Source organism: Haliotis rufescens, unplaced genomic scaffold (assembly GCF_023055435.1).
Source record: "Haliotis rufescens isolate VD_foot unplaced genomic scaffold, xgHalRufe1.0.p SCAF_33, whole genome shotgun sequence".
Taxonomy (NCBI): domain Eukaryota; kingdom Metazoa; phylum Mollusca; class Gastropoda; order Lepetellida; family Haliotidae; genus Haliotis; species Haliotis rufescens.
The window spans coordinates 1,208,573-1,236,219 of record NW_025964035.1 but is presented as its reverse complement, the minus strand read 5'-3'; the positions used below and the strand labels follow the sequence as shown (position 1 = coordinate 1,236,219).

The following is a 27,647-nucleotide window of genomic DNA, read 5'->3' as shown; positions in this document are numbered from 1 at the left end:
TACAGGGTGGAATAACAACATTAGAGCTGTTCACCATGTGATATACAGGGTGGAATAACAACATTAGAGCTGTTCACCATGTGATATACAGCTTGGAATAACAACATTAGCGCTATTCACCATGTGATATACAGGGTGGAATAACAACATTAGAGCTGTTCACCATGTGATATACAGGGTGGAATAACAACATTAGAGCTGTTCACCATGTGATATACAGCTTGGAATAACAACATTAGCGCTATTCACCATGTGATATACAGGGTGGAATAACAACATTAGAGCTGTTCACCATGTGATATACAGGGTGGAATAACAACATTAGAGCTGTTCACCATGTGATATACAGCTTGGAATAACAACATTAGCGCTATTCACCATGTGATATACAGGGTGGAATAACAACATTAGAGCTGTTCACCATGTGATATACAGGGTGGAATAACAACATTAGAGCTATTCACCATGTGATATACAGGGTGGAATAACAACATTAGAGCTGTTCACCATGTGATATACAGGGTGGAATAACAACATTAGAGCTGTTCACCATGTGATATACAGGGTGGAATAACAACATTAGAGCTATTCACCATGTGATATACAGGGTGGAATAACAACATTAGAGCTGTTCACCATGTGATATACAGGGTGGAATAACAACATTAGAGCTGTTCACCATGTGATATACAGCTTGGAATAACAACATTAGCGCTATTCACCATGTGATATACAGGGTGGAATAACAACATTAGAGCTGTTCACCATGTGATATACAGGGTGGAATAACAACATTAGAGCTGTTCACCATGTGATATACAGCTTGGAATAACAACATTAGCGCTATTCACCATGTGATATACAGGGTGGAATAACAACATTAGAGCTGTTCACCATGTGATATACAGGGTGGAATAACAACATTAGAGCTGTTCACCATGTGATATACAGCTTGGAATAACAACATTAGCGCTATTCACCATGTGATATACAGGGTGGAATAACAACATTAGAGCTGTTCACCATGTGATATACAGGGTGGAATAACAACATTAGAGCTGTTCACCATGTGATATACAGCTTGGAATAACAACATTAGCGCTATTCACCATGTGATATACAGGGTGGAATAACAACATTAGAGCTGTTCACCATGTGATATACAGGGTGGAATAACAACATTAGAGCTGTTCACCATGTGATATACAGCTTGGAATAACAACATTAGCGCTATTCACCATGTGATATACAGGGTGGAATAACAACATTAGAGCTGTTCACCATGTGATATACAGGGTGGAATAACAACATTAGAGCTGTTCACCATGTGATATACAGCTTGGAATAACAACATTAGCGCTATTCACCATGTGATATACAGGGTGGAATAACAACATTAGAGCTGTTCACCATGTGATATACAGGGTGGAATAACAACATTAGAGCTGTTCACCATGTGATATACAGCTTGGAATAACAACATTAGCGCTATTCACCATGTGATATACAGGGTGGAATAACAACATTAGAGCTGTTCACCATGTGATATACAGGGTGGAATAACAACATTAGAGCTGTTCACCATGTGATATACAGCTTGGAATAACAACATTAGCGCTATTCACCATGTGATATACAGGGTGGAATAACAACATTAGAGCTGTTCACCATGTGATATACAGGGTGGAATAACAACATTAGAGCTGTTCACCATGTGATATACAGGGTGGAATAACAACATTAGAGCTGTTCACCATGTGATATACAGGGTGGAATAACAACATTAGAGCTGTTCACCATGTGATATACAGGGTGGAATAACAACATTAGAGCTATTCACCATGTGATATACAGGGTGGAATAACAACATTAGAGCTGTTCACCATGTGATATACAGGGTGGAATAACAACATTAGAGCTATTCACCATGTGATATACAGGGTGGAATAACAACATTAGAGCTGTTCACCATGTGATATACAGGGTGGAATAACAACATTAGAGCTGTTCACCATGTGATATACAGGGTGGAATAACAACATTAGAGCTGTTCACCATGTGATATACAGGGTGGAATAACAACATTAGAGCTGTTCACCATGTGATATACAGGGTGGAATAACAACATTAGAGCTGTTCACCATGTGATATACAGGGTGGAATAACAACATTAGAGCTATTCACCATGTGATATACAGGGTGGAATAACAACATTAGAGCTGTTCACCATGTGATATACAGGGTGGAATAACAACATTAGCGCTATTCACCATGTGATGTAGCCCAATTGATATACTGTTAGTGCAATATTCACAGCATGATAACTTGTAGATATATACAATAATCACCACATAAAGTCAGTAATGGTGCGCTGGTTTTATCAGTGTCAGTACAAAACCATCCTAATGCTGAACACCCAATGTGGCAGCATGTGATATTCTAGGCAGACAAAAATACGACAAACACGAAAAGGAGTAGTTGCTTATTTTATTGTTGCAATCCCGTTTTTGATGTGGTAAATATATTGGCGTCAATTAAGAATCACAGTTGAAAAATGTTAACATAACACACACATCCCCTCTCTCACACATTCACACCATCCTAGAGTCAAGTGCCACTCTGCAGCAATAAGCCCCTCTACCTTCATCCTCTTGTAGACTACCAGAGGTACCAACCATTAATATTGGAGGGGGGAGGGGGGAGAGATTTTTTCTCTCTGACCGGTGGAGCTAAACAACAGTTTTGGACCAACAAAGCATCTCATACAAAAAAATCCAGCATATCCAGTGACTATTAATAAAGTTTGATTGATAACCTACAAGACAAAGCATTTTCAGGATCTCATTTTGAAAAAAAAACGTTTTGCCAAATATGATGTTTGTTTGTTGTTTAACGCCGCACTCAGCAATATTCCAGCTATATGACGGCGATCTGTAAATAATCGAGTCTGGACCAGACAATCCAGTGATTGACATCATGAGCATCGAATCACGCAATTGGGATCGATGACATGCATCAACCAAGTCAGCGAGCCAGACCACCCGATCCCGATCTTACGACAAGCATAGTCGCCCTTTTTGGCAAGCATGGGTTGCTGAAGACCTATTAAGATGACTTCAGAGTGTCACTTTCGGATGTAATACATCAGGCTTAAAAATTGCTGATGTGACATTTTGATATTACCTCACTCATAAAATGTTTCTCTCAGAGAGTTTTTTCATTTTGGACACAATTTTCTCAAATAAAAAAAGAGGACTTGTTGATAGGTTCAAGCGTAGTTTAAACTGTGACATGTTACATATATATGAGAGGGGTTGATGCTTCGATCAAGAGACTTACTTCCTGTACGAGGCAAGCATCACAATTAGACCCAAAATAACTTGGTAACTCGAAACACTTTCCAACAAAAACGCTACATGTTTCAAATTTAAATGAACCTTGTTGGTATTCTCTGAATGTAAAAAGATAATGCTTTTTATCTGTAGAACTCAGGCCCAAATACTCAGTGTCAAGGTCATTTATGAGTGAGTGAGTGAGTGAGTGAGTGAGTTGGGTTTAACGCCGCTTTTAACAGTATTCCAGTTATATCACGGCGTGTCAGCTTCATGTGTGTCAAGCCTGAAGTGATGCAGGTCTCAGACGTTTACCACTCCGGGGAAACCCACGAGCATGGGTATGGTGCTGACAAACCTAGAAACATAATTATAGGTTTCTGGCGTGCCCAAGGGACGCAACTCTGCACAGCGAATTGCGGCGCCTTAGACGACTGGGCCACCCGTGCCCCCAGGTCATTTATGAAGGCTGAAAGAGAACCAAGAAGATCTTTTTCATCCTTCGAGTAATTTCTTGTGAACGTAACTAACTTATCAAACAATTTTAGTCCTCTATGACAATGATGAAAATTCTCAATCAAAATCAGTTTGAAAAGGAGAGAACTCAAGACAGCCGATCAGATGGTTTGAATGCAGGACCCTGTTCCACAAAGCGATCATAGTGCTAAGATGATCGTAGCTCCCATACTTTATCATAAGCTTACGACAGTCGTAGCGCTATGATCGCTTTGTGGAACGGGGCCCAGCAATGCAAGCACTCGTCACACACATACATCTTCATGAGGCGTCAGGGAACACACTTGACAAACTGTCTTCCTCACAGCACAGACCAAAGACCCAACCATCTACCTTATTGGGTAGCCCCACTGATGCAAAACTGTAAATGTTCAAGATAAAATTCCACCCTAAAATTTCTTTTATTTGCTCCCTGCCCCCCCTCCAAGAAAGGTACCGGTAATGTGGCTGGCCCATCAAAGTATTACACATACATAGCTCCTATTAAATAGCTGTCAGCTGCAGAAAATCTGTCAACGTCACACGTCACTGACACTTCTGTATCCTTAACGTCGGTGTCCATATAGAAAGGCATATATATTTACTGATCCAAAATATCAGCTGATGTAATCATTGAGGTGTTAAATACCCGCAGTCTCGTTCTCTCTCTCTCTCATTCCCTCATGCAAAACATACTGAGACACAGGTCAAAGTGGCTGGTAGGATATTGTGGTGCCTCTGAATGCTTCTTTTGACTACCAACAGCACTGACTTAAGTGAACAAGAATTCAGAGCAACATATCTGACTTCTCAAACCATATGAACATAAATGGGCAGTTCCGAAAGGAAATAATTAAGGCTGTGATTTCTGCCATAAGATTACAGTAATTACATGAAGAATGAAATCAATAGAACTACCAATAACATTCCCAAGGGGTCTACAACTATCAGTATCATGCACTTGGTTCAAGAGAGCAAGCATTCAGAGCAGAATCTCAAAAATCAAACTTAAATGGGCAGTTCCAAAAGGTAATAACAAAGGCTGTTCTATTATGACATACCTTTAAATACACCCTGTCATTTCTGAGCGCCGCTGGTGTACCATCAGTGTATATTTGTGTTCTGGTTTCTATTGTTTTAATAAATTTCCAAATTATGGTGGTACAGAAATGAAGCTGAATCGTTTTAGAAAGCTGGCATCTGATTTCCTCAAAACAATGGATTCGTCATTTAATTCGGGATTTCCTTGTTCAGTCAGGGTTGCGAGATCTTCGGAGATGTACAAATTGGAAACAAAGATCTAAATATTGATATCGCTCCACAATACTCTACCAGCCAGCCCATGCATCCATCCTATGTACAGAGTCTAACAATACAATGTGGGAATATACAAGGCATGGCATGTCCTTCCTAAAACACCACAGAGGCACTACACACTTGATTCAATCAACATGTGAGTGATCCCAACAAGCACATAAAACAGAGCATGGCATCCACTCAGTCGTATAAGAAAATATACAATTATTTAGTGTGTCATGCCACTCGTCCGCACCACAGGTTAACCATTCATTGTCACAAACGAGGATGGTTTCAACACTTGAATAAGTTCAAAGGAGAATACAGAACAACACCAGTATTAATAAACTTCAGATCATAAGTACCCTTAGGGATGGCAAGATACGCCTGCCTCACAAAACAATACATATTTTACACTTGAGACACAAAAAGATACGTATTGTGATTATTACTTTTTAAAATTCTTACTTACAAATTTATAGTTCTGCATGGCTTGTTTTTGTTATTGAACGTGCACTCACCAATATTCCAACTATATTATGTAGGCCTGTAAATAATTAAGTCTGGACTAGAGAAACCAGTGACTGATGTCATGAGCAAAATGTTCCAAGCCATGAAGGGTATGATGACACACAATCAGCCACAAGTCACTTAGCCAGACAGCCCAAACCACTGTCACCTCTGATGACCAGCATCCATTTTGCTGTTCTACCCGTCTCATTGTAAACAAACAGGATGTGCATAGCCAACATCACTAAGATCGTATTCTTTGTTTCTTTGTTGTTTTTACAGCGCACTCAGCAATATTCCAGCTATATGACAGCAGTCTATAAATAATCCAGTCTGGATCTGACAATCATGTGATTGACATCATGAGCATCCATCCACGCGATTGGGATATGATGACATGCATCAAGTAAGTCAGTGAGCCTGACCACCAGATCCCGTTAGTTGCCTCTTATGACAAGCATGGGTTGCCGAATGACTGAGTTTGGTTTTACACCGCTTTTAGCAATATTCCAGCAATATCACGGCGGGGGACACCAGAAATGGGCTTCACACATAGTACCTATGTCGGGATTCAAACCCGGGTCTTCGGCGTGACGAGCGAACGCTTTAACCACTAGGCTACCCGACCGCCCCCATGGGTTGCTGAAGACCTGTTCTAACCCGGGTCGTCACGAGTCCAAGATTGTATGGATTATACCAGGATCACCCAATCAGACTTAGCATCTTATGTTTGTGATCAGTGATTTGGTTACTTTAACTTAGTACTCAGGCTTGGTTATTGAAAAAACTTTGTAATAGATACTTTTTCCAAATCGACAAAAACTACAACATGAAACGGCACATACGTGTATCATATCTCATATCGGGGTGTCAACTCTTGCACAATGCCCTGACACTTCTGTGAACTGTGAACACTCAACAAGCAGAACATGAATTGCAAAGCAGCCAAACATTTTTGGATAACAACTTCTTTTTGCTGTTGTTTTGTTTGTTGTTTTACGCCGCACTCAGCAATATTCCAGCTATATGACGGCGGTCTGTAAATAATCTAGTCTGGACCAGACAATCCAGTGATTGACATCATGAGCATTGATCAGCGAAATTGGGATCGATGACATGTATCAACCAAGTCAGTGAGCCTGACCACCCGATCCCGTTAGTCGCCTTTTACGACAAGCATAGTTGCCTTTTACGGCAGGCATGGGTTCCTGAAGACCTATTTTACCCCGGAATCTTCACGGGTCGATAACAACATCTATATTATTATCGACCCGTGAAGATTCCGGGGTAGAATAGATAACAACTTCTATATTATCCTGTGTCATACGCCGCTATTACAGGAACAGTATGATACAGAAGTTGTTAACCAAAAGTCTTTGGTTACTTTGTCATCCGTCAATTTCTTAGCAATGCCAATAAAAGAATTCATATAATATCAATCATATTAGAAACACAGATATTTCAGTTTCGCCACGTTTGAAATGTCTGTATGAAATACTTATTAGTTGAATACATCAAATTGACAGACCATAACAAGGGTAGGCCATGTCATCTCCATGCTCATTAGGCCATGTAAAGAAATATCTCTTTTCAAATCTGACTGGGTAGGGAGGTGGATTTTCTTTTCAATTCCTTTGCATGTTACAAATTCTTATAAACCTATTCATTGGGATCGCTATTAAGTAAGAGACTTCTTTCTATTGGCATTAAGACCTATTGTGAGGATTTACTTTCCAGTCGGGTTAAATCTCATAAACAGGGACGTTGTAATGTCCCTGGGATTTTATATAATGTCCTGGGTATTTTATTAATATAACTTCCCTTCAGATTGTAACATGTAATGAAATGTAAAATCAAATGACAAATGTTTTCTTTATATTCCCGAGGATCGAACTCGCAACCTTCATATCTGTAGCCCAGTGAGTGTACCACAAGGCTACAGAGGTGTTGATGAGCCTCACTGGTTTTTAGAATGTCCTTTTCAAGATCCGTATGCCAGCAACAGATATTTTACGCATGTTTCCTAAGGTTCATGGAAAGTATGTTCGAAACATAAAAATGTTGATAAATGTTGTTTTAAGTTTCTTTTTTCGGTTTATAAGCATGGAAAAACACTTTCCCTCGGTTTTGGTAGACAGAGCATGCCCTGGGGGTTGGGAAAAACCGCTGGGGCTTCGCCCCCGTGGTTTTTCCCTCTCCCCAGGGCATGCTCTGTCTACCAAACCCTCGTGAGTGTGTTTTCTCCAATACATAAATGAAAGCTAGACCAATGTACAACGTGAATCCTGGGGGCATATTGACCATGTTACTGGGCTGCATTCCGCAAAGTGACTGTGGCACTAAGTTGATCGGAACTCCCAAACTTTAACATAGGATACTTTTTACGATAGTTGTAGCGCAAAGGTAGCGTTATGGAACGGGGCCCTGACCAATATAAAAAGGCATGGTATGTGCAATAATTCAGAATAATGTTCAAAAATGAAATTCAGCTGTACAAGTCATTTTGTAATAGTACTTAAACATAAACAATGCCATTTGGGTGTGAGAAAGAAGAAAGTTAGTTTGACAAGACTTAGCATAAGGACACAAATGGTCAAGGTCCCATTATGCAAATCAACTGTAGCGCTAAGTTGATCATAACTCCCATACTTTAACATAAGTTTACGACTGTTGTAGCGCTAAGGCGATCGTAACTCTAATACGTCCACATAGACTTATGACAGTTGTAGTGTTAAAGGCGATCGTAACTCCCATTCTTTAACATAAATTTACTACTGTCGTAGCGCTAAGATGATCATAACTGCCATACTTTAACATAGATTTACGACAGACGTACACTATGATCACTTTGTTGAGTGGGGGGCCTGGAGGATTAAACAAAATTACCACCAACCATGATGGCTTAGAAACAGTCACTTCAGTGTTAACATGAGCAGCAAAATAGTCTGTTTCAAGCCTACTTCAAAGGACCACCCCCAAAACGTGACTGTAGTACTAAGATGATAGTAACTCTATGCTTTAACACAGGCTGATGACGAGAGGATGGAAGATGAGGGAAAAAAATTTCCTCGTCAGGACCATCCCCAAATAAATCCTCCTCACCTGAACTCACATCTACGTATTCCAAGAGCCCCATCCACCCACAATTTGGTTCTTTCTAATATTATAGTTGTGCATCAAATGCTCATTTTTTTCATAAAATAAATATCAAATTTTATTGGTATGGCCATCAATGTGATGTTTGAGCCCCTTGGTCCTACCCATCCACCTGACTGGTTGCTATGCCAACTAGACCTAGCTGCCCCCACAGCTGTCAACATGTGCTATTCACCTCACAACTAATCAACACAAACGTAAAATAATAGTAATGTTAAAATTATGATAACAGGATGATGTATCACAATTAAGTCTAACGACAATCATGTTAAAACGCTTGCAACTTTAACCTTAAAATGCATGGCAAACCATTAAAGTGAACACAAGAGACAACCATCTTTCCGATGTTTGAAGCAATTTGTTAAAACCTAACTGTATCACTGTCCTATTATTTCAAAGATCAAACACGAAGAAAATGAATTTTTACACGAACAAAAAAACTAATTTCAAAATATGAAATTGTTACTTTCTTGTTACTGTATATATGAAGACTGTTCAAAAAATGAATTACAGCTTAGCATGGGCTGTTTTTTCAAAGAGAAAAATTTACATAAATATCTCAGAGGGCAGATTGTAATTGAAAACTGACAGTACAATATGACCAAATATTTGTCAGTTATCCTTCATTTTCAGAGCGGGAATCAACCTTCACTTCAAAATATATTTCAAGTAATAAACATTCAACCTGTGACCCCATCTGATTCCCAATGATCCATAACTGTTCGCTCTGCATGGAGAAATGTCGACTTAACACCAAGGGAGGTAACTCCAGTCTCTCATCTCGGACTTACAAGTGTGCATGAAATATTCAATGCTTGTTGGTTGTGTTTGTTTGTTTGTAGTTTAACACCGCACTCAGCAGTAGTCCAGCTATATGACGGTGGTCAGTGAACAAGCGAGTCTGGACAGGACAATCCAGTGATTGATATCATGAGCATCGATCTTGAAAGGTAGACTTGATTGTCAAACACAGATTGCATCAACAAACACCGTATCTGTTGGAACAAAACATGACCCTTGGAACCAGTTACCGTTATCTGATATGCCTTGCATTTTTTTTATTTTGTTTGCTGTCAGCAATATTCCAGCTATATGACGGTGGTCTGGTGCGGTTCACAAGTGTACAGCATGCAGCTGAACCTGCTCATGTGCTCTTGAACATGCTGACGGATTCATGTGTTGTTTGTTTAGTGTAATAATCGAGTCTAGACCAGACAATCCAGTGACTGACATCATGAGCATCGATCCACGCAATTGGGATACGATGACATGCATCAACCAAGTCAGCGAGCCTGACCACCCGATCCCGTTAGTCGCTCTTACGACAAGCATAGTCACCTTTTAACGGCAAGCATGTATATGCCGAATAACTACAACCATGACTTGAAACTGTAGAGATGGTACAAAGGTCCGATGCGATCCGATGCGATCCAACCCAATCACATAATCAGTGCTTAAAATTAAAGGCAATCAAGGTGTCGTTAAGACCCTATAGTATTTGAATCTGGCTATCAGACAATCCAGTCAGTTAATGTTATGAGCAATGTTCCAGTGAGTCAGTGAGTTTGATTTTACGCCGCTTTTAGCAATATTCCAGCGACATCACGGCAGGGGGCACCAGAAATGGGCATCACACATCGTACCCATGTTGGGAATCGAACCGGGGTCTTCGGCGTAACAAACGAACGCGTTAACCACAAGGCTACCCGACCGCCCCTGAGCAATGTTCCAAGAAGCAGGGTATGTTGACACGCCACCAAGTAAGTCACGGAGTCAGACCACCTGCTCCATTAAGTCGCCTGTATATGAATCTAGTGACCCTCTATAGTTGTAACTTTTAACATCGTAACTCACATCGCCTAAGCATTGATCTCACAGTGACACAAACTTTTCAAACGTGAAACATATCCAATCTACATCGTGAGTGAGTGAGTGAGTTGGGTTTAACGCCGCTTTTAACAGTATTCCAGTTATATCGTGGCGTGTCAGCTTAATGTGGGAGGAAAGCCAGAAGTGATGCAGGTCTCAGACGTTTACTACTTCGGTGAAACCCACGAGCACGGGTATGGTGCTGACAAACCTAGAAACATAATCAGGGCGAACCAGGATTCGAACCCACAATCATAGGTTTCTGGCGTGCCCAAGGGACGCAACTCTGCACAGCGAATCGCGGCGCCTTAGACGACTGGGCCACCCGTGCCCCCCCTACATAGTGAGGCTAATAACATCATGAGTAAGTATTTTCAAAGATATTCTACAAAAACTTTCATGCTGTGAGGTTGACATGACAACGGTGTTGGAACCTTCACCAAAACATCACTCCTACTTGTAATAAAGAAGTTGTTCATCCATGTATCTTCTCATTACTTACTACTCAATCTTCTTAATGCCTCTCCAAGAAGTTTAACTTCCTGTCATTACCATATTTGGCACTTGACATTTCAAATCTAGCATACCGTATTCGACGTAATAAGCGTCCTGCTCCATGGCAATATTTGCTAATGTATTGGCTAGTGAACAATCCCATTTAGAAACCCCTTCCAATTGATCAATGTACACAAGACTGATTTATTCGCGTAAAGTACGTACTCGTGTGTTATATGCACCCTTAATTATGGGCAATTAAATTCTGGAAAATATATCTGTCGTGTATAATACGCACAGACTTTTCTTTTGTATCATTTCAGGCTGTCTGCATAAACCACGAAATTTACGATCTTTCAACTCCGTTTTTTTTCAACAAAATTTTATTCTGATTAGAGCCCCCTATTTCTAATTTTGAGAGTTCCCTGGGCGCTTATTGCGTTGAATACGGTATTCCAATGAATACTTCCAATGAGTTCCAATTACCAATGAAAGATTTAAAAAAATAAAATCCTTCTACTCTTGCGTATGTCCTTCACACAGAATCATCTGCCTTAATTCGTAAAGATTGTGAAAATAGTTTCAAGAAAATCTGGAAAAGGCAATTAAATTACAGTTTAGGATATAAAACAAACGATATGGCTTTTCTGGCATTTAAAACATGCACAGATGGTCATCAATGGCACTTGATCGACTCTTCAGACAATGTGATATGAATATTCGTTCATCCTCTTCAGTGCAAACATGTTAAGAACGGTTCTTGGTACCTAGCAAGAACATAAAGGTAGATCATATAAAACAGTCAACAAGAAATTTCCCATGCAGTTGGCACAACTATTATATAAATTAGTGACAAATATAACCGTCAAATTTAAAGGAAAAGACAATTTTCTCCAAGGTGTTTGTAGTCCCCATTGGGATCTCTGTACACAGACAGGCCGACTGTGGCCCATGTCACTAGATTCCTGGCTGTGGCGCCGTGTTCTTCACAGGTTGTTCTGCAGGAAGCTGAGAACCATTGTCTTGTAGTGTTCACTGGATTCATGACTACGTATTCCGTGTCGCTCGTTTGGGTACACCTGAAAGGGTTCAAGAGAGTTACATGAACTCCTAGATTTATGATTACACTTCCAGCATGGGAAACACATGTCTCATGACAAGACAACTTGAATACAGAAATCCTATGCTTGTAGTGACCTTGATAAGTGAGTGAGTGAGTTGGGTTTAACGCCGCTTTTAACATTATTCCAGTTATATCACGGTGTGTCAGCTTAATGTGGGAGGAATTAATGCAGGTCTCGGACGTTTACCACTTCGGTGAAACCCACGAGCACGGGTATGGTGCTGACAAACCTAGAAACATAATCGGGGCGAACCGGGATTTGAACCCACAATCATAGGTTTCTGGCATACCCAAGGGACGCAATTCTGCACAGCGAATCGCAGAGTGACCTTAATAAGGAAGTCAGATGCACTTCTGGTTTAACGACATCTCTTCCAATTTGCATAAACACATGCCTAATGGGGGGCACGAGGGGCCCAGTCGTCTAAGGCGCCGCGATTCGTTGTACAGAGTTGTCCAATGGGCACGCCAGAATCCTATGATTGTGGGTTCAAATCCCGGTTCGCCCGATTATGTTTCTAGGTTTGTCAGCACCATACCCGTGCTTGTGGGTTTCACTGAAGTAGTAAACGTCTAAGACCTGCATCACTTCGGGCTTTCCTCCCACATTAAGCTGACACGCCGTGATATAACTGGAATACTGTTAAAAGCGGCGTTAAACCCAACTCACTCAATCACCCATGTCTAATGCAAGGCAACCTTGAAACAGAAAGTCCTGTAGCAACCCATGCTTGTTGTAAAATTCAAAGAGGGATCGGGTAGTCAGACTCACTGACTTGGTTTGATGCATGTCATCGTATCCCAATTGCGTGGATCGATGCTCATGATGTCAATCAATTATTTACTTGATTATCTACAAATTGAAGTCACATAGCTGGAATATTGCTGAGTGCGGCATTAAACAACAAACAAGTTTATCTACCCACTAAGCAAATATTCCAAATATTCCAGCAAAATAATTGAGTCTGCAGACAATTAAGTAAGTTAATTTTATGACCAAAATGATCCACGCCATCGAACCCAGAATTCTAACATACCGTATTCGACGTAATAAGCGCCCACAGCGATATTTGCTAATATATTGGCTAGTGAACGTTCCAAATTAGCACCCCTTCCGATTGATCAATGCACACAAGACTTTTTCATTCGCGTATAATACGCACTGGAGTGTTATATGCACCCTTAATTACGGGCAATTAAATTCTGGAAAAATATATCTGCAGCATATAAGCATTTCAGGCTGTCAGAATAAACCACGCAATCTTTTAAGTTTTTTTCACCAAAATAATATTCTAATAAGAGCCCCCTATTTCTAATTTTGAAAGCGCCCTGGGCCCTTATTACGTCGAATACGGTAGGTTCTAAAGCCAACTGACCTGGAGCTGGTAGGGTTTGCAGGCCTTGACCAGTGCGTTGACCAGGTGACTGGTGTGGTGGAAGTGGACGTTCTCGTCGATCAGGCCGTGTATGATGAGGAGGCGATTCTCTCTGAAAAACACATCACTAAGTCAGCTACATCAATCTACATCCCGGCAACCACTAGGTTACTATCACTGCCAATATATGGGTGAGGTGAGGTGAAATTGGGTTTAACGTCGCGTCCAAGATTATTGCACTTATATAGCGACGTGCATACACGTGTGTGTGTGTGTGTGTGTGTGTGTGGCTGCTTGTACTAGACCGGACTGATGCCGATTTATAGTGCTAGCCCACTGAGATACCATGCCACAGTTTAACATGAATATCCCACTCAGACACAGTATACTGACTCCGAGCCGACCAGTCCTTGTTTTAGCCCCTTAATGCCGAGCGCCAGACAGGGTATATTGGCATAAAAAATGTTCATAATTATGAGGTGGATTCTATTTATTTTAAAAAACAAACTGTGCAAGGCAGAAGTAAATATTAAATGTCGTCTGATTCACAGTATGCATAAATGTTTGGTTGGACTATGTAAATGACATATTCAATCAAGTAAGAAAAGAAGACACATGACCAGCGGATCCTTGATGGTAAGGGGAGGCAACTCTGGGCAGTGGAGAAGAGAAACCTTCCCACATAGTTCTACACATACTCCATACTCACTCATCTGGGAACCTGTCTATGTAGCTGAGGACGGAGCCGTTCGTGTAGCCGTCCTTGTTGGCCTGTGGGACGTCCAGGTAGCGCTCGGTGTAGCCTGTGTCGTACAGGATCCAGTTGACCACGGGGGCACCTGCTATAGCCGCCTGTACACACCACACACACATCAGCAGTAATAATCATTGTCACACATACAAATATCATCATGTGTTAGTTACAAGAAACTATAAACTATGGTTCCCAATTTTTGTAAGGAATATAGTTCATAACGCATCAATTAAATTAAATTGATTTGAAACAAATATTTGCAAATCTTCTTTGTAAGAATTTATTAGAAACTGCTGCCACAAGGTGATGACTGTACTGGTAAAGTTCATCTTAAGTATGTGAGTTGGTTTAATATTGTTGAAGGAGTGAGTAGGTCAGTTTGGTTTTATGCCTCTTTAAACAGTATTCCAGTTATATCACGGCGTGTCAGCTGCAAGTAGAATGTGACGTTACCTTGAAGATATCAGGCCTCTGAGCCAGCCCCATGAGCGCCAAGTACCCACCTGGAATGACACAGACACATGTTAGTCACACAAACCTTCAGCAGGCAGCTCAATAAAAACATAAAAAGATCAAAACAGAAAACTGCATCCCAATAGGATGATTCTTTCACACTGATAGGGCAAGCGGCTAAAGTGCTAAGCTAGCAAGCGCCAGATGCTGAGATCGTATCCCGCTAGTGACCGGGTTGTTATTCAGCCTTGGGACCAACACTGTTTACAGGTCCTTACAGTGTTGTCACTACCCCTAGTGTACAGTACATACACCATGACTCACGATATGGCTGAAATATTGCCGATGTGACGTAAAGCATAAACTCACTCACTCACTCACATAACCCTGTGCGCTCAAAAGAACCCACTCATTCAACGACAGATGACCAGATGGTGGAAACAGGTATACACTCATACACTCCAAGACACAAGAGTCAAAACGTGTGAAGTCACCCTGGGCTAGTCACTTTGTTCAAATGTGCCTGTTCACCCAGCATGGAATGGGTACCCGATATGTGCCTCATCGGCAGCTTGGGTTGCATACTCCCCAGGGAGTTGAGAATGATAACTGGAATGCATACAGATCCACTGGTTGGGGAACAATAAACCACATTTGGTCCGTTACTAGTATCTGGATAAGAGCGGTATATAAATTATAAATTATAAATTTATAAATTATTATTAGATTATTATAATCCCTACATCACAGTCCCTAGAGAATGAGGGGATTTCGTGATGGCAGGATTTTCTGAAGTGTCCATGAAATTACAAGGTCCATGAAGTTGATTATTGACCCTGCCATAAGACCAGCAATGTAGGCTATTCTGCCCCCTAAATAGTACAGTGAAATCTGTCATGTACCCACAGTGATGATTCTTGACCTCACTAGCCTCAAACGTGATATCATATAAGGATGACCCCTAGAGGCCCCCAAAAGCAAAAGACTGGAAGAGGAAAGTGGGCAAGTGCCAATTTGCATCTCTGTATTCAAGATGGGAGCAGTCATCTACGGCCTCATCAGGTAAATCAAGTCTGTCATGTACTCACCGTAAGACCAACCATGTACAGCTATTCTCGTCAGGTCAATGAAACAGTTACACTTGTAGTCACCGTAAGACCAGCCATGTACAGCTATTCTCGTCAGGTCAATGAAACAGTTACACTTGTACTCACCGTAAGACGAGCTGTGTATAGCTATTCTCGTCAGGTCAATGAAGTCTGTCATGTACTCACCATAAGACCAGCCATGTATAGCTATTCTCGTCAGGTCAATGAAACAGTTATACTTGTACTCACCATAAGACCAACCATGTATAGCTATTCTCGTCAGGTCAATGAAACAGTTATACTTGTACTCACCGTAAGACCAGCCATGTATAGCTATTCTCGTCAGGTCAATGAAACAGTTACACTTGTACTCACCATAAGACCAACCATGTATAGCTATTCTCGTCAGGTCAATGAAACAGTTATACTTGTACTCACCGTAAGACCAGCCATGTATAGCTATTCTCGTCAGGTCAATGAAGTCTGTCATGTACTCACCGTAAGACCAACCATGTATAGCTATTCTCGTCAGGTCAATGAAACAGTTATACTTGTACTCACCGTAAGACCAGCCATGTATAGCTATTCTCGTCAGGTCAATGAAGTCTACTTTGGAAGCCAGCCAGAGCAGACCCTCGACCTGTTCTTCTATCTCTACAGTGCCCTGAAATGGGAGGAGAGTGAGTTGGGTTTAATGGCGATTTGAACAATATTTCAGCTACATCAATATTATTGTAGCAATATCACAGAAGTATTTACTCACATACGCTATTCAGTGTCCACCTGGGGAAGGGGTAGTTAGTGAGTGAGTGAGTGAGTGAGTGAGTGAGTGAGTGAGTGATTGGGTGGGTGCGGAGTGAGTGAGGGGTGGGTGCAGAGTGAGTGAGTGGTGGGTGGGTACGGAGTGAGTGAGTGAGTGAGTGAGTGGATTTGAGTGAGTGAGTGGTTTTGGTGAGTGAGTGGTTTGGATGAGTGAGTGGATGAGTGAGTGATTGCGTGGGTGTGGAGTGAGTGAGGGGTGGGTGCAGAGTGAGTGAGTGATGGGTGGGTAGTGAGTGCGGAGTGAGTGAGTGAGCGAGCAGAGTAGATTCAAGGAAATTGTACTTACCAGTTTCCCCTTGATATGACTTTCAAACTGGAGGCCTCTGTTACAAGAACCACGACCATCTATCGTAACGACAGCGTAGCCCTGGGAGGCCAGCGTGTGTAGACGCAGGAATCTGACAGAACAAACACACACATCACACACTACTCTACCACACCTCCATGCTATATACACTGGACCTACTTGATACCTTCATCATCTCTTCCGCTATCTTACCTCATCCCGCTCATTAGTGTGGTATAAACATCCAATCAAAACGCCTCTTGAACACAGTGACTAGGCTATAGCCTTTGAAGTGGATATAGTCTGTGTATAAAAATGCGACTACAGACATATGGCTTGATCCAAGCGTCTGACAGTCGAAATGCTTATAACGAACTATAGATATAACGAAGTAAATTTAGTGGTCCCTGGTCGTTATAACTGTTGTTTGCTGTACCCAGTACAATAGGTGAGGTGATATGGGTTATAACGTCGTATCTAAGATATTTGCACTTATATAGCGATGTGCATGCACATGTGCGTGTGGCTGCTTGTACTAGTCTGGACTGATGCCGATTTTATAGTGCTAGCCCACGGAGATACCATGCCGCAGTTTAACATGAATACCCCACTCACACACAGTATACTGACTCTGAGCCGACCAGTCCTTGTTTTAGCCCCTTAATGCCGGGCGCCAGACAAGGTAACAACAAGTACAATCTTTTAACATCTTTTGGTAAGACGTGGCCGGGGATCGAACCCCGGACCTTCCACTCTCCGGGCAGACACTAGACGGCGAGAGAACAGCGGCGGTCCTAATACAACAGAACTATGATGGAGAGTCCAACTCACTTGAGTCCCTTGAAGGCGTTGGTGACCAGCTGTACCTGGGGTCCCCCGTACACAAAGAGGACAGTGGGGTAGCGGGCGCCGGGGTCGTAGTTGTGGGGGTGGTAGTACATGCCGTGCATGGTGTAGCCGCTCTTACTAGGGTAGCTGAACAGCTCCGGGGCTCGGTACTCAGGACAGGCTGATAGGACAATTCAAAGAGTACAAGTTACTTCATTTCATCAGGGTTGTCATGGGTACATAGGGGGGACACATCCAGGATTCCATGACTAACACAGGAAGTGATCTAGGATTCCATGTTTGTAGGTTTGTTTGTTTCTTTGTTATTTAACGCCAGACTCAGCAATATTCCAGCTATATGACAGCAGTCTGTAAACAATCAAGTCTGGATCAGACTATCCAGTGATTGACATCATGAACATCGATCTACGCAATTGGGATACAATGACATGCATCAACCAAATCACCGAGCCTGACCACCCGATCCCGTTAGTCGCCTCTTTCGACAAGCATAGTTGCTTCTTAGAATGGGTTGCTGAAGACCTAATCTACACCAGATCTTCATGGGTCATGATTCAATGACTAACACAGGGGTTTATCCCGGATTCCATGACTTCTACAGACACAGACAGTACTTACAGGTAGAGCTTATCACAGTTCCACAAGGCTCAGCCTGTGTGTGTTGAGAGGGGTGTGTGATGGACGGAGCTGTACACAGACAGTACTTACAGGTAGAGCTTATCACAGTTCCACAAGCCTCAGCCTGTGTGTGTTGAGAGGGGTGTGTGATGGACGGAGCTGTACACAGACAGTACTTACAGGTAGAGCTTATCACAGTTCCACAAGGCTCAGCCTGTGTGTGTTGAGAGGGGTGTGTGATGGACGGAGCTGTACACAGACAGTACTTACACGTAGAGCTTATCACAGTTCCACAAGGCTCAGCCTGTGTGTGTTGAGAGGGGTGTGTGATGGACGGAGCTGTACACAGACAGTACTTACACGTAGAGCTTATCACAGTTCCACAAGGCTCAGCCTGTGTGTGTTGAGAGGGGTGTGTGATGGATGGAGCTGTACACAGACAGTACTTACAGGTAGAGCTTATCACAGTTCCACAAGGCTCAGCCTGTGTGTGTTGAGAGGGGTGTGTGATGGACGGAGCTGTACACAGACAGTACTTACACGTAGAGCTTATCACAGTTCCACAAGGCTCAGCCTGTGTGTGTTGAGAGGGGTGTGTGCTGGACGGAGCTGTACACAGACAGTACTTACACGTAGAGCTTATCACAGTTCCACAAGGCTCAGCCTGTGTGTGTTGAGAGGGGTGTGTGATGGACGGAGCTGTACATAGACAGTACTTACACGTAGAGCTTATCACAGTTCCACAAGGCTCAGCCTGTGTGTGTTGAGAGGGGTGTGTGATGGACGGAGCTGTACACAGACAGTACTTACACGTAGAGCTTATCACAGTTCCACAAGGCTCAGCCTGTGTGTGTTGAGAGGGGTGTGTGATGGACGGAGCTGTACACAGACAGTACTTACACGTAGAGCTTATCACAGTTCCACAAGGCTCAGCCTGTGTGTGTTGAGAGGGGTGTGTGATGGACGGAGCTGTACACAGACAGTACTTACACGTAGAGCTTATCACAGTTCCACAAGGATCAGCCTGTGTGTGTTGAGAGGGGTGTGTGATGGACGGAGCTGTACACAGACAGTACTTACACGTAGAGCTTATCACAGTTCCACAAGGCTCAGCCTGTGTGTGTTGAGAGGGGTGTGTGATGGACGGAGCTGTACACAGACAGTACTTACATGTAGAGCTCACACAGTTCCACAAGGCTCAGCCTGTGTGTGTTGAGAGGGGTGTGTGATGGACGGAGCTGTACACAGACAGTACTTACACGTAGAGCTTATCACAGTTCCACAAGGCTCAGCCTGTGTGTGTTGAGAGGGGTGTGTGATGGACGGAGCTGTACACAGACAGTACTTACACGTAGAGCTTATCACAGTTCCACAAGGCTCAGCCTGTGTGTGTTGAGCGGGGTGTGTGATGGACGGAGCTGTACACAGACAGTACTTACACGTAGAGCTTATCACAGTTCCACAAGGCTCAGCCTGTGTGTGTTGAGAGGGGTGTGTGATGGATGGGGCTGTACACAGACAGTACTTACACGTAGAGCTTATCACAGTTCCACAAGGCTCAGCCTGTGTGTGTTGAGAGGGGTGTGTGATGGACGGAGCTGTACACAGACAGTACTTACACGTAGAGCTTATCACAGTTCCACAAGGCTCAGCCTGTGTGTGTTGAGAGGGGGGTGTGCTGGACGGAGCTGTACACAGACAGTACTTACACGTAGAGCTTATCACAGTTCCACAAGGCTCAGCCTGTGTGTGTTGAGAGGTGTGTGTGATGGACGGAGCTGTACACAGACAGTACTTACACGTAGAGCTTATCACAGTTCCACAAGGCTCAGCCTGTGTGTGTTGAGAGGGGTGTGTGATGGATGGAGCTGTACACAGACAGTACTTACACGTAGAGCTTATCACAGTTCCACAAGGCTCAGCCTGTGTGTGTTGAGAGGGGTGTGTGATGGATGGAGCTGTACACAGACAGTACTTACACGTAGAGCTTATCACAGTTCCACAAGGCTCAGCATGTGTGTGTTGAGAGGGGTGTGTGATGGACGGAGCTGTACACAGACAGTACTTACACGTAGAGCTTATCACAGTTCCACAAGGCTCAGCCTGTGTGTGTTGAGAGGGGTGTGTGATGGACGGAGCTGTACACAGACAGTACTTACACGTAGAGCTTATCACAGTTCCACAAGGCTCAGCCTGTGTGTGTTGAGAGGGGTGTGTGATGGACGGAGCTGTACACAGACAGTACTTACACGTAGAGCTTATCACAGTTCCACAAGGCTCAGCCTGTGTGTGTTGAGAGGTGTGTGTGATGGACGGAGCTGTACACAGACAGTACTTACACGTAGAGCTTATCACAGTTCAACAAGGCTCAGCCTGTGTGTGTTGAGAGGGGTGTGTGATGGACGGAGCTGTACACAGACAGTACTTACACGTAGAGCTTATCACAGTTCCACAAGGCTCAGCCTGTGTGTGTTGAGAGGTGTGTGTGCTGGACGGAGCTGTACACAGACAGTACTTACACGTAGAGCTTATCACAGTTCCACAAGGCTCAGCCTGTGTGTGTTGAGAGGGGTGTGTGATGGACGGAGCTGTACACAGACAGTACTTACACGTAGAGCTTATCACAGTTCCACAAGGCTCAGCCTGTGTGTGTTGAGAGGTGTGTGTGATGGACGGAGCTGTACACAGACAGTACTTACACGTAGAGCTTATCACAGTTCCACAAGGCTCAGCCTGTGTGTGTTGAGAGGGGTGTGTGATGGACGGAGCTGTACACAGACAGTACTTACACGTAGAGCTTATCACAGTTCCACAAGGCTCAGCCTGTGTGTGTTGAGAGGTGTGTGTGCTGGACGGAGCTGTACACAGACAGTACTTACACGTAGAGCTTATCACAGTTCCACAAGGCTCAGCCTGTGTGTGTTGAGAGGGGTGTGTGATGGACGGAGCTGTACACAGACAGTACTTACACGTAGAGCTTATCACAGTTCCACAAGGCTCAGCCTGTGTGTGTTGAGAGGTGTGTGTGCTGGACGGAGCTGTACACAGACAGTACTTACACGTAGAGCTTATCACAGTTCCACAAGGCTCAGCCTGTGTGTGTTGAGAGGGGTGGTCTCCATGGGAGATACGGTAAACCTTACATCGAGGTGTGTGCTGGACCGAGCTGTACACAGACACAAACAGAGAACAGGCCTGCAAACAAACAAACAGTCAAACAGTCAAACAAACAGCGACAGGGACATATGTTTCATGCCTTATTCCAAACTTCAGCCTTGTATGGTGTTTGGCCATAAGAAATGAGCTTAAATACAAAACTGGCTTCCACAGGAGATATAGCTTGGGTGAGATCAAGGAAATATTTCCTGGGAGATATTGCTACAATGAATTGCATCACAATGCTTGGCAGACCATTGTGACGTCATAGGTTACCATGACGTCACAATTACATGACATCATGTGCCTCTGCTGCTGAAGCTGGTTAGCTCTACTTTTTACACTCAAATCACTGTTTGTTACTGTTTACAAACTGCAAAAGCAAGAATGCAGTCAGCCCCACTCTGTCCGGGGCAACACCAGGGTGCCGTTGTACAAGGTGATCTCAGCACTAAGGTGATTGTAACTCCCATACCTGAACATACACTTACGCCAGTCGTAGCACTAAGGTGATCGTAACTCCCATACCTGAACATACACTTACGCCAGTCGTAGCACTAAGGTGATCGTAACTCCCATACCTGAACATAGACTTACGACAGTCGTCGCGCTAAGGTGATCGTAACTCCCATACCTGAACATCGACTTACGACAGTCGTAGCGCTAAGGTGATCGTAACTCCCATACCTGAACATAGACTTATGACAGTTGTAGCGCTAAGGTGATCGTAACTCCCATACCTGAACATAGACTTACGACAGTCGTAGCGCTAAGGTGATCGTAACTCCCATACCTGAACATAGACTTATGACAGTTGTAGCGCTAAGGTGATCGTAACTCCCATACCTGAACATAGACTTACGACAGTCGTAGCGCTAAGGTGATCGTAACTCCCATACCTGAACATAGACTTATGACAGTCGTAGCGCTAAGGTCATCATGACGCCCATACCTAAACATCGACTTATGACAGTCGTAGCGCTAAGGTTGTTTTGTGATATACTACTCCAAAAAAGTTAAGAACGCAAACAATAAGAAGCCATAACAGATTAACTGCAGTAATAAGAAAAAAATTGGGTGTTCCTTAACTTTTTTAGAGTTGTTTATTTCATTCATAATCATGATTTTTAGCCTCAGCATTCACCAAAAGAGATCTAAACAAGCATGAACTACACATATACCCCGCCAAAATGACATGTCCAGTTGTGTGCAAGGCAAGAGATATTGCACAGTTTGCAAGATCTGCTCCGGAAAGGAGCACTTCCAAGTCAAAGTTGTTGCTATGGAAACTCGAAAATGATTTTTTACAAAAATTCCAAACTATCAACAGGCACCAGTTCACCACTTGTCCTATCTATGATATCTAAGATATCACTTCTGACTTCTGCTCATAAATGGAATGTGATGAACGGATGGCAGGACGGACGGACAGTACCCATTCCTGTATCCCCTATTCACTTTGTGAGCAGGGATAATAAAACACCTTTCAATGATACCTGTCACGTCTTGATTGTCGACTCACCTTATCTAAGGAGACTGTGTGGCTGAAGCCAGGCTGGGTGAGTCTGACCGGTTCACCGGGTGAGTTGTACGACACACAGTACCTGTAACAGACCAACAGCAGAGGTGAGCTACCGACTCCGAGCCGACCAGTCCTTGTTTGAACCCCTCAATGCCGAGCATCAGACAGGGTAACAAGTACCATCTTTTAAGGTTTTGGTATTACGCAGGCGGTGTTCGAACCCATGACCTTCCTCTCTCTGGGCAGACACTCAACCACTAGACCACAGTGAGTGAGTAGCAATATTCCAGCAATATCACGGAGGGGGACACCAGAAATGGGCTTAACGCAATGTACCCATGTCGGGAATCGAACCTGAGTTTCGGCGTGACGAGCGAACGCTTTTACCACTAGGCTACCCGACCGCCCCTACAGAGGAACAGAATAACAGTGGGTGAGTGAGTGAGTCAGGTTCTTCACCGAGCAGTCGGCTTAATGTTGGAGGAAAGACTAAAGTGACACAAATTAAAGGTTTAACACTTTTGTTTGTTGTTTAACACCGCACTCTGAAATATTCCAGCTATATGACGGTGGTATGTAAATAATCTGGACTTAACAATCCAATGATTGACATCATGAACATTTAACTGCACAAATTGGGATTTGATGATATGCATCAACCAAGTCAGCAAGCCTGTCCACCCGATCCCGTTAGTCCCCTCTTACGACAAGCAGAGTCGCCATTTATGGCAAGCATGGGCTGCTGAGACCGGTTCTAACCCTGATCTTCATGGGGATAACACTTCAGTTCACGAGCACAGGTATGTGGGTGGCTAGGCCGCTACACTCATCCATATTCCGCCCAGGAATTCCCACAGGCATGTTCCTTGTACTCACAAGTGTGTTTCAAGGGGGGAGTCTTTCAGCCCGTTGAAGTACACCAGCTTACGCAGCTCGTCCACCCATATCTGAAACAAGATAAGATTATATAAGCAAACTGCAAGTCATTCCATAGCCTTTCATTGCCTAGCCAAGGAATTTTTATCTATGTCTATGTTTCAATAAACCAAAAAATCGAAAGAAAATATGGTCATGTAGGACAAGAGTTTCCTAATTGGCTGACAATGAAATGGGTGGGGCATGTGTTGCATGACTGCGCTGAAGAATATCACTGATTAGTCTACAGTTTATGGTGTGTTAATAATAATAACACTAATAACAACAACAACAACAATAATAATAATTAACGGATATTTGCAATGCCAACACTAATGATCTGGGGACCACTTCTAGCCTGGGATGGCCAACATTAATGATCTGGGGACCACTTCTAGCCTGGGATTGCCAACACTAATGATCTGGGGACCACTTCTAGCCTGGGATGGCCAACATTAATGATCTGGGGACCACTTCTAGCCTGGGATTGCCAACACTAATGATCTGGGGACCACTTCTAGCCTGGGATGGCCAACACTAATGATCTGGGGACCACTTCTAGCCTGGGATTGCCAACACAAAGGATCTGGGGACCACTTCTAGCCTGGGATTGCCAACACTAATGATCTGGAGACCACTTCTAGCCTGGGATGGCCAACATTAATGATCTGGGGACCACTTCTAGCCTGGGATGGCCAACACTAATGATCTGGGGACCACTTCTAGCCTGGGATGGCCAACACTAATGATCTGGGGACCACTTCCAGCCTGGGATGGCCAACACTAATGATCTGGGGACCACTTCCAGCCTGGGATGGCCAACACTAATTGATAATACTAAAACTGTGTACCTGCTTCCCGTTCACCTCCCAGTCGCCCTGGGTTACTGCAACCTCTCTCACCATCTGGCTCTGGAGGAAGTCTGGAAAAAGACAGAAGAATAACCCTGTGACGAAGTTCAATCACCAAATCACACAGATTTGTCTGTTGGAGAACATAAAAGTTGTGCCACAACACTGTAGCTCACCTGAATATGTAGTCAACAGTTTGAAACATCAACAAAGACAGACACTCGACAAAGGTTCCTGTCAGCAATGGTCCGCTTTGATATTCAAATAATTTCTGCATAAATACTAAACTCTGATTTGAACAAAATATGATGTCAAAATAAATAGTAGAAACATGTTTCAAAGTTGAGCTCTTTCAGTCTTTGGTGGTCGGGTAGCCTGGTGGTTAAAGCGTTCGCTCTTCACGCCGAAGACCCGGGTTCGATTCCCGACATGGGTACAATGTGTGAAGCCTATTTCTGGTGTCCACCGCCGTGATATTGCTGGAATATTGCTAAAAAAGCGGCGTAAAACCATACTCACTCACTCATTCTTTCAGTCTTGTTTACAGCATGGTCAAGATGTGTACAAATAAATGAAACATATCTGTTAGATCCCACAAGATCCAAACACCAGGGGCGCGTTGCAAGCCACGAATTGCTTAGAGTAAGCAAATTGATAGCTCATCCCAGGGTGCACTTTTCCAAAATGGCGGCGCAACTAACACATGGTTGCCTTGCCCAAATGAAGAACGTAATAAAAGAGGCTCGAAAACGAACTGATGAAATTTATGACTACTTTGAAGATGGGGAGCAGACTGAGGATGATGGGTGTTGGCTACCTTTGCTCATTTCTCAGTTGATCCAGTCAAGAATTTCTGGATACGTTGTCGAACTCTGCCGTCATTTTGGTTTGAGAACGACACGACCTTAGTCAACTGACCTGTGGGGTAGAATAGCAACAGCACCACATATCAGCCCAATGTATTCAGGGTTGATGGTACCCGTGAAGATCCGGGGTAGAATAGGTCTTCAGCAACCCATGCTTGCCGTAAAAAACGACTATGCTTGTCGTAAGAGGTGACTAATGGGATTGGGTGGTCAGGCTCACTGACTTGGTCATTCACTGATTTGTCTGGTAGAATCACGATTATTTACAGATCGCCGTCAATTAACTGGAATATTGCTGAGTGCGGCGTTAAACAACAAACAAACAAACAAACAAACAAACACAACAGCATCAAGTCCTACCTTGAGACCTGTCTTCCAGCTCCATGGCATGGTTTGAGTCAGGTGGAGGTGTTTGGAGTTTGGATGTCACATGATACAGATGCCTGTATCCACTCTTCTCACTGGACCACAGGAAACTTATCTCGTCTGGGGAAGATTGTGGGAAAAAATGCAGGATGTCATGAACCTGAAACATCATTAGAAGTGTCAAATCAAGTTTGAGAGAATGAAGAGCAAGGTCAAAGTGCAAAGGTCAAATCAAGGTCAAAATTCACATCAAGCTCAATAACACAGAAAATCGAAGATGACTCCGAATACTACTACCACATATATCTTCGGTGAAAAAGTAAAAGCTGTAAAGATTTTCTAAAAACATGACTACCAGGACAGCTATATTCCAATGACAGACGGACCACCTTATTCCTTCCAACAACAGACGGACCACTTTATTCCTTCCAATGACAGACGGACCACCTTATTCCAGGCAAAGACAGACGGACCACCTTATTCCAGCCAACACAAAGGCAAAAACAACAAAGATCAAACAAACAAACTCACATTAATCCAGATATTGGATGTCTCCCTGTAGATGAACTGCAAAGGGGGATAACTGCTGGTGTCAAAGCTGCTCATCTCGATGTCGGAGGATATCGGCATGAAGTACTCGAAGGGGATGAGGATGACAGCGAGTTGCTGCTGCTCTCGATCTAACACCTGGGCGTACACGCTGAAACAGAGATCTCTCAATATAACATGTGGGCGTACACGCTGAAACAGAGATCTCTCAATATAACATGTGGGCGTACACGCTGAAACAGAGATCTCTCAATATAACATGTGGGCGTACACGCTGAAACAGAGATCTCTCAATATAACATGGGGGCGTACACGCTGAAACAGAGATCACTTGATCTAACACCTGGGCGTACACGCTGAAACAGAGCTCCAGATAAGCTGTGTATTTGCGAAAAAAAGAAAGAAAAAAGAATCGCCATTACCCAAATACTGCTGAGCCCAAGATATCCATCAATTAAATTCTTGGCCTGCTCTACGACGGTCTGTAAATAATTGAGTCGGGACCCCAGAAACCAGTGATCGATCTACACAATTGGGATACGATGACATGCATCAACCAAGTCAGAAAGCCTGACCACCCGATCCCGTTAGTCGCCTCTTACGACAAGCAAAGCGACGTGCATGTGTTTGTGTGGCTGCTTGTACTAGTCCGGACTGATGCCTATTTATAGTGCTAGCTCAGTGAGATACCATGCCGCAGTTTAACATGAATATCCCACTCAGACACAGTATACTGACTCCGAGCCGACCAGTCCTTGTTTTAGCTCCTTAATGCCCAGCGCCAGACAGGGTAACAACAAGTACCATCTTTTAACGTCTTTTGGTATGACGCGGCCGGGGATCGAACCCCGAACCTTCCGCTCTCCGGGCAGACGCTCTACCACTAGACCACGGAGGCGG

The 27,647-nt window shown here is 43.4% G+C and overlaps 1 protein-coding gene across 3 annotated transcripts in view; it reads right to left on the bottom strand.

The window, feature by feature from the left end:
* Positions 1-10,875: 10,875 nt before the first annotated feature.
* The window catches only part of LOC124151629 (dipeptidyl peptidase 9-like), a 28,516-nt gene continuing 11,744 nt past the window's right edge, over positions 10,876-27,647 (bottom strand). For all 3 annotated transcript variants that reach the window (XM_048380833.1, XM_048380832.1, XM_048380830.1), the window contains exons 8-20: positions 26,730-26,898; positions 26,193-26,358; positions 24,967-25,037; positions 24,077-24,147; positions 23,201-23,282; positions 21,582-21,717; positions 17,887-18,064; positions 17,056-17,167; positions 16,509-16,611; positions 14,860-14,909; positions 14,362-14,504; positions 13,653-13,764; positions 10,876-12,232 (exon numbers count right to left, since the gene is read on the bottom strand). In XM_048380833.1, coding sequence (XP_048236790.1) covers positions 12,140-12,232; positions 13,653-13,764; positions 14,362-14,504; positions 14,860-14,909; positions 16,509-16,611; positions 17,056-17,167; positions 17,887-18,064; positions 21,582-21,717; positions 23,201-23,282; positions 24,077-24,147; positions 24,967-25,037; positions 26,193-26,358; positions 26,730-26,898 — 1,486 coding nt within the window. In that variant the 3' untranslated portion in view covers positions 10,876-12,139. The remainder of the gene's footprint in view (positions 12,233-13,652; positions 13,765-14,361; positions 14,505-14,859; positions 14,910-16,508; positions 16,612-17,055; positions 17,168-17,886; positions 18,065-21,581; positions 21,718-23,200; positions 23,283-24,076; positions 24,148-24,966; positions 25,038-26,192; positions 26,359-26,729; positions 26,899-27,647) is intronic.